The following is an 8,691-nucleotide window of genomic DNA, read 5'->3' on the forward strand; positions in this document are numbered from 1 at the left end:
CCACAGGAGAGCAACAAAAATGATTATAGTCCAGAAAATATGACATATGAGGAAGGGCTGGATAAACTGGTTTTATTTACTTTAGATAAGAGAAGATTGAACAGTGAGTTTGCTAACAGTTTTCAAATACAACTGTTCAAAAGGAGTTGCTATTAAGTGATAGTGATAAATTGTTCTCTGTGCCCAAAGGGTACAAAACAAGAAGCAACCGGCTTAAAATATAACGAGAGAGATTTAGGTTATGGACAGACATAGGCAGGCATACACCCAAGCAGTGCTGAGCTATGAGGTCACCATGGCTTGAAATGCTGTTGACTCTGCTGAGGCTCAGCCCAATGAACTATATAGTAAATCATGAGTCTTTTAGCTTTGGATTAATATCATATGTAGTTTGCATTATATATAAATAGATACAAAAGTACTGCTTAAAAGTGTGCTTATGAAGTACCTGTACTAAAACTTGCAGCGGTCAAAAAAAAAATGCATCAATTCTGAAATAACTAAATCTATGGATGCTATAAGCAAATTACTACAGGCCTTTATTTCAAGGTCACTGTTCTCAAATTTGCTTCTAACTTTCATATCCTCCTCCACACCCTCCCACAAACATTGCACCCACCCACTTCCCCACATGTACCCCCTGTGAGGGGAGCATGCCTCTGGGGGAAGCCCCACTCACTGCTACGTGCACACATCCCACCACACACATGCACACACCTCACCATATACACACACCCACAAGCATGTATACCCCACATCCACCCATCACATATATACCCCAAGCCACCTCTACACACCCCACAAACTCCATACCCACCCCCACACATACCCATACATCCCCCAAAACACCACCCCCACAAGGCACCCCTACCCACCCACCCAAATCCACACATCCCCACACCCTCCCCCATATGCCACATCCACACACATCCACAGCCCTCCACAAATCCCATACCTACCCACCCATAACCCTCCACACCCCCCACAACATACAAGAGTAAGATTTCATTTTGAGCTATTATGTAATCACCTCTATATACGCAACACAAACACACACAAATCAGGACAAAATATATTTTTAAAATAAAATTAAAATGTTATTGTCAGTGTTTGATTTTTAGTATATAATGTGGGGGGCAGTTCCAGTTCCAAGATGACAAAGCTCCTTCCCAAAAGGAGTACTTCTGGGGGCAAGGGGAGGGACTTCCGGTGGCAAAGGTCAGGAGTTAGGAGGCGGGACTTCTGGTTCCAAGATGCCAACCAGGGAGTAGGGCACCTGTCAAGGGGTGACCCTTGGAGCCCTCAACAGCTCACCAAAACTCATTAAACAGCTCTCCAGCTGAAATAATTGCCTGCTCCTGATTTAGACTGTAAACTTTCTGTGGCACAGACTGTCTCTTTCCCTGTACATGCACAAGCGTAATGCAATGGGAATGAATCTTCAATCTTATTTCTGCTACTACAATACCAAAAACAATGCCCAGAATATGCTCAGACAGTTCTGTGAAGTACTAGTTTTAAACATGTGGTCATCCAAAAAAAAAGAAACTGTGTTCCCTCATGGGTTGCAAATGCAAAAAAAAAATTTCCTGTCCAAAAGGGAATCCTTTTCCCCATGTCAGAAATGGGGCTAAATGACTAAATGAGCAGGGAGGTACAAATACAGGAGGTTATTCTTTGAGAATGTGTGTTAGTTTCACTATACATATTGCTTTTGAATTCAGGTTTTGCACTTTGATTTGGCAGCCTAAGAAGGAAGCATGGTCTGAACATAAGAGTAGGAGCCAGAAGTTTCTGACCTGTAAGCCAGAATCAAACTGTAACATTAAATCATTCTATTTTTATTACAGTCTTTCTCAACTTTTTACTATCTTTTCATCCAAGCTTACAAGCACTACTAACAACGAAAAGGATTGCACATGATTTTGATGTTGGAGGAAAGGAAGTGTTGTATGTGAATGTTTAAACTATTATGGAACTAAATCATCTGACAAGAGAGCATACAATCTGGTTTAAGGTCTGAATGAATGTAATGCAAGATCTCATGCTATCAGTGTAGAACTAAAATGTAACTACACCATTTCACTGCCTTCTGTATAACTTAAATATTTATCTTGTGTTGTAGTGAAAAGGAGAAAAGAGAAGTTATCTTCTCAGTGGATCATTGTTCATCTACAAGTTGCAGGTATTTTGAATGACTTGGAACTCAAATTGACATCTTGGATTGAAGCTCTCTGTAAAATCCCTGAGACTAAAATCAAGATTAACACAAATGTATAGAATGTGACTAATGAAATTAGAGTAGATCACTTTGACTCCTGAAAATTGTTTGGTGTTATGGATCAACCATTTTTTGACAGGCATCACATTCATGTAGCAATTAAAGAAATCAAAGGGCAACAACAGAAACAGGATTAGCATTCCCAATTGTATTCAGTGCAGTGATAAGCAAAATGAGATACGTACCTGCTAATGCCAACTTGAGGGCTTGGAACACCTTGGGTTTCTGTTGGGAGCTTCCATAAAGAGAGGGCAGAACAATCTTCTTAGACTGAAGGAATAAATAAGCGCTGCCAATCCAGACTTCAGAGCTGCTGGCCATCTTCTGAACCTAAAACACCATGTAGGTGAGCTGTGAGCCTGGTCCACTTTGAAGGCAGCTCTGATATGGGGTAAGCACAGAAAACACTACTACAAGCTTGTTGGGTGCTAGTTTGTTGCCTTTTTATATAGACTTGCTCTTCTTTGTGTGTGAAAAACACTGCATTAGTGATACTGAAGAAGTATTATTATTACTGTAGTTTCTAATGGATGAGATACATCTGCGTATAAGATGCCATTCACACTCCTCAAAAGGATAACATTTTGGGGATACATGTTTTTAAGATAAATTGAAGTTTGATCATCTCTTATTAAGATGTTTTCTATAATTTTCAGTACCTTGGTAATAGTATGGGATGCACCTTAATTTTAGACCTTTTCCAGGAACAGAACTTGTTGCTTATACACTAGAAAACATGGTATTTTTGTAAACAGTGTTACAGCATTGTTCCCCAGGAAAACAGTGGCTCAAAGAAACCGAACATTAAAGTCCCACTAATGGGTCAGTTTTTAGTCCAGGGAATCTCTGAACTTAAAGTTGAGAACCTGCTGAGGGCTCACCAATCAGGATTCTAATCAGGATCCCAAGAACTGCTTAAACTTGGCTTCTTTCCACCCAGTAAAAAATCCCAAAGTTCAAATCTTGGTTTCACTGAAGTCACTGGGCAAAATGGACATGAACTTCATTGAGGCCAGGATACCATCCTGGTAGGACAGATGGAGGGAAGAAGATGGATCTGGCTCTCTACACACTCAGCTCCCCCACCAAAAACCTGTCTGAGTTAGTTTACAAGGTGCCACACTGCCCTGCCTTCTGTAGTGGTTTTGCCAGTTAGCCACACTGTAAAGGCATCATGACATGATGTAGAGCACGATGGTTGGTGAAACTCTTAAAAACAAAGCCAGCTCTTACATTTGACATGAAAACAATCCTCTCCTAAGTGTAAACAGTTTAAGCTTCAGCTACTTCAGAAACCATTTGCAACCTGCATAAAATAACCGATAAAGAACAAACCACAACCATCAGCAATGTATTTTTGTTTTAGGGTTTTGGGGTTTTTTTGTTTTTTTAGTCAAGAGTTGCATAAGATGTACCCCATGCAGAGAGGAAACTTGATAACATCTTGGTATCAGCCAGGCATACTCCCCTAACATGTGCCTGTTAAATGGAAACAATTTTGCAGCCAGAAATGGCCTGAACACTTATTGCAGAGATGCAAGCAGGTCTGAATTTTCCAATTATTGGAACCTGGTAGAATAAAAAAAACCTTATCGGACTTTAATCGTGTACTTGAGGTCTTGGATACTTGGGAGGTTGCATCACATAGTAATCTAAAACTAGAAGCATGAATGTATTTCTTTTTTGTAGGTATTAGCCTAACTATTCTAATTTGTGCTGGCTTGAGGAAGCCCCACCACTCCTAGCAAGGGCAAACCCTCCCAGCCTTCAAACCCTCAGTTCCATGGCATCATAACTTAGAGCTATTTTGAGACCTCTTCTCCATTCACAAGCCTGACCCTACGTTCTCTTCCTGTCTACATGCCCACCTACCTCACCTTCAGTCAATCTTTTCCCCTCCACATATCCTCTTCCTACCCTGTTAATCAACTTCGTCTCCCTCAATAGGATGCTGTATCCCATTCTCCATGTTGTTTTCTAGATTTTAAGCATGATGGCTGTTATCTTGGCCAACATGCAAGGGACTGAACCAAGGACTTCCAGGCCAGACAGCATGAATTTGGGATTTCAAGCCTTCTCCTTGGCGAAGAGCTGGTCTGACGAGGAAGTCCCAGGGAATCTTGAAATTGCACACCACATGCAAAATAAGCTTAGAAGGTAAGTAGTCCCACACTGGCTTCACAACCAGGAATTTTCACACCCATGACAACTGAATCATAGGGTTGGAAGGGACCTTAGGTCCTCTAGTCTGACCCCACACACAGATGCAGGATGTGCCTCTTCTAAATCACTCAAACAATGTCCATCTAGCTTCCTCTTAAAAACCTGCAGTGAAGGAGATCCCACATTTTCCTCTAACCAGCTTGTTCCATTGTCCTGCTGTTCTTATAGTTAGGATTTTTTTCCTGAAATTCAATCTGAGTCTACTTTCCTGTTTTTTAAACCCTTTGTCCTGCCCTCCTTGGCTTAGGAGAACAATTTTTCTCCATCTTTATGGCAGCCAGTATCTGAAAACTGCTATTGTGTTTCCCCTTAAACTCCTTTCAGCCAAACTTAACTTCCTTAGGTCCATTAATTTTTCTTCATGTGAGTTGCATTCCATGTCCTTTATCATCTTTGTCACTCACTTATGAATCTTCTCTAGTTTCTCTCTGCCTTTTGAAACATGGAACCAAAACTAGACAACGGTACTCCAGCTGAAGCCAATTTGTGTCATGTAGTATAGTATCATTGCATCCTGTCTCTTGCATACAGTGCTTCTATTACTATAATGCAATATTGGATTTGTTTTTGTGTGATGGCATCACATTGCTGAGTTAGGGTGAGTTTGAGAGCTATCATCTCAGATCCTTTTCATCAAACCAGTTATACCCCATTCTATATTATGCATCTCACTTCTCTCCCCTATGTATTGCACTTTATCTTTGTCTTTGACTTTCATCTTGCTGGTTATAGCACACAGTTCTATCAAGATGCCTTTGAATTTTAATCATGTTCTCCAAAGTATTTGCAGTTCCTCCCCGTTTTGTGCTACCTGGAATTCTGATCCTATGTCTGAGTTATTAATTAAAATACTAAACAATAACAGATCCAGAACTCTGCAAAACTTCTTGTAAGTCCAACATTGATACATTAATAGTTACTCTTTGCTTACTGTTATTCGACTAATTATGCACCCGTTTCCTGGTTATTCTATTTCCTTGTATTTCTCTAGTTTATCAATGAGAATACCAAGGATTTTGACATAGTCCCACATGACAAAGTCCAGGTATACTATGCCCACAGCATTTCCTGTATTCACCAGATCAGTTACTCAAGATCAAGGTGGTTGGTTTGCCATATTTTTTCTTAAGAAGTCTATGTTGGCTACTAGTGATCACCTCTTCATTCTACAGATCTTTGCAAATTTAATGTCTTATCATTTGCTCCAACAATTTTCTAGATATTGAGGTCAGCATGACACTATAGTTCCTAATTACTGCCACTCTCTACTACCATCAGTCTCAAAATAGACCTTTTAGAGTTGTTGTTATATCACAAGATTTTGCACTGAATTTTGCAGTTTCTTCTTTCATATCTCATCTCAAAATCTCAATCATATCTCAAATGTTAAAAATTATTTTAAATATTAGTTGTAGTTTCAGTAGCATCTAGAAGTGCTATTGTGCTAGGTGATATAATAGAATCATAGAAAACTAGGGTTGGAAGCAACCTTTAAGAGGTCAGCTAGTCCAACCCCCTGATCAAAGCAGGACCATTCCCAACTGGATCATCCTGGCCAAGGTTCTGTCTATCCAGGTGTTACAAACCTCCAAGAATGGAGATTCCACAACTTCTCAGGGTATCTTGTTCCAGTGCTTTACTACCCTCCTCATGAGAGGTTTTTTTCCCCCTAATATCTAACCTAAACTTCCCTTGCTGCAACTTGAAACCATTGCTCCTTGTTCTGTCATCTGCCGCCACTTAGAACAGTCCAGCTCCATCCTCTTTTAAACCACTCTTCAGGGAGTTGAAAGCTGCTATTGAATCCCCTCTCAGTCTTCTATTCTCCAGACTAGATAAGCCCAATTCCCTCAGCCTCTCCTCATAAGGCATATTCCCCAGCCCCCTAACCATTTTTGTTGCCTTCTGCTGGACTCTCCAATTTGTCCACATCTTTTCTGTAGTGAAGGGCCCAAAAATGGAACAAACCCAGAACAAAGAGATGTCAAAGAAACCCAGAACAATGAGATCACCACTATTTAAAATGCAAATAGAATAACCATAGTTCTCATTGTGTTACTGTATTATTTACATTTACTTGGTGTAATATCCTTCCTATGCAACATGATATTTCCGGTAGCATGCTCTGTTAGTAGGTTGCCTCCAGTTTAATGCTCCTAGCCTTTTTCTAGAATCACAGCGAGAGCTCCAGTGTACCAGATCCAGTGTACCAGAATACCTGGAAGGAGCAGCAAGTGCTGACAGAGTGTTTCATTTGTTAGTACAGTGGTTCTCAACCTTTTTTTAGACTTGGGCACCCCTCAAAAATGCCAGCTCTAAGCTTTCACTTGATTTTTTTCACTACAGAAAAATAATAGAGCAATTCTTCTGTTGCAAAAACTTCAGAAAGACCACAACAGGTTAGAATGTTTATAACACTATGGATTCTTCTTTGAAATCTATGGTTTTATCTTTACACACCTAATAGTGTTAAAATATTGTGCAGCACACTTTTAAGGATCTCTCAGCACCCCAGGGTCGTGTGGCACCCTGGCTGAGAATTAATGGGCTAGTACCATCTCCAGTAAAAATATCTTGAATTACGTATTGTCTTTAATACATGGCTTCATAAAGGAGAAAGATGTTCTATAACTCCAGAAAGTCCAGTGCAGAGTGATTTATTACAAACAGTAACATTTGGCAGAATATTTGCACAAATATGTTAGATTACTGAGGTGGAAATAGGCCTAATTCTTCCAGTGATTTAAATGATTCATTTTTAATACAGTAGCCAGTGTAAAATGCTTTGCTGGTCCCTCTGCTGATTTAGTTCTTGGTGAACAAATGTCACCGTCCGGCCATGTTTATAACTGGTACAGAAATACCTGTACCCGCAAAGTATGATTTTGTACCATTATATTAAAACAATGCATTGTCATTGCAGTTTTGCTAATATCACCGCCTCTATACCAGGGGCTGCAGCTGACACAGTTATGATAATCAAGGACTGCACCTCTTCCCACCTCTAACTGATATGGCTTTGCCAGCTGGGGTCTATAGTATGGGCCTGACCTCCTAAATCGAGCATCATATCTGGTACTTATTAACAAGACACATCAGGATTATCATCTATTAACATTTGAGAGGTCTTTTTCAGTACCAGTACTGCAAGATGACAAGATTCTGGCCTGTTAGTTTCTACCGTTAGGCTGTTTGTTTGTCTTCTTTTTGTAAAAAGCAATAAAAACCATGCCGATGCGTGCATACAGCACATGGGTAGGCCTGCCTGTTGCGCTTAATGTGAGAATTCTCTGCTGGGGTAAAACAATGCTGCTCCATAGACTACACCAGCAGCAAACTGGGTTCTGTATTTAAAAATGGCATCAGTGACATACGGTTAGGAAGGAGAAAGAATACTAAGCCGCCCCACTGGACTGACAGCTCAGAAAATCCCCTTTCCAGAAGTGAAACTTTTTTCCGAGTCCAGAAAGTTAGCTTAGCTTAAGAGCACATGACTATAGAAAAAGTGCTTGCTTTGCTTTTTTGTTTAACTTCCGATTTAGCAGCAAAAAACAGATAATTTAAAATTAAATGCTGGCAAAAGGCAATGACAAATTGGTTATCTCAGCCATCAAGTTTCAGATCAAGAGGATGTGTAGGGCATGCTGAAACTTTCTGGGCACTAGAAGGAAAAATCAGGATAGTCTCCCCTTGCAACCAAGGCCCCTGATGGATGTGAACAAAACACATAGTGTCACATCAGCCCACTTGCGAGCCACCCCCTTATCAGTGATGTTCATTTACCTTTTCCAAACACCCCTCCTCACGATTGCGAGAAGCCTGCACTTCCGTCTCTGCGCAGAACAGGAGAGAGAGGTTCACTGGGGGCTCCTGGTCATGTGGCTCCAATGACAGGTATCTCAAGAGGTACAGGAGGGGCTGAAGGCTACAAATCAGTGCCCTCCACAACTTCCTGGCTATAGTCCTAGTGCCAGTTGGCTAGTTAGTTGCAAGGCCTGCGAAGTGCTACTGCAGAAAGGAAAGGGGTAAAATCTAGCATGCCTGTAGGTCACAGAGGCTCAGATAAAGCAAGTTCTGTTTCTGGGAAAGTGTGTTTTCCTGTGTGCTAGAGCTGAACCACCCTCAGGCCAAGGAATCAATGTTATTGGTCGAGGCCCTTGCCAGTCCTGAGTACATAAAAGTCTCAC

General features: G+C 40.8%; 1 protein-coding gene across 3 annotated transcripts in view; it reads right to left on the minus strand.

Moving 5' to 3' along the window:
• Positions 1–8,691, minus strand: part of TRADD (TNFRSF1A associated via death domain) — a 32,311-nt gene extending 23,620 nt beyond the window's left edge. Inside the window, exons 1-2 of one of the 3 annotated variants that reach the window (XM_090063221.1) lie at positions 8,288–8,691; positions 2,467–2,611 (exon numbers count right to left, since the gene is read on the minus strand). In XM_090063221.1, the coding sequence (XP_089919347.1) occupies positions 2,467–2,602 (136 nt within the window). In that variant the 5' untranslated portion in view covers positions 2,603–2,611; positions 8,288–8,691. Of the gene's footprint in view, positions 1–2,466; positions 2,689–8,287 lie in introns of all 3 variants that reach the window. The other 2 variants (XM_090063222.1, XM_090063223.1) reach the window with 2 other exon arrangements.

This window comes from Crocodylus siamensis, chromosome 9 (genome assembly GCF_052110815.1).
Source record: "Crocodylus siamensis isolate JL-2025a chromosome 9, ASM5211081v1, whole genome shotgun sequence".
Lineage (NCBI taxonomy): Eukaryota > Metazoa > Chordata > Crocodylia > Crocodylidae > Crocodylus > Crocodylus siamensis.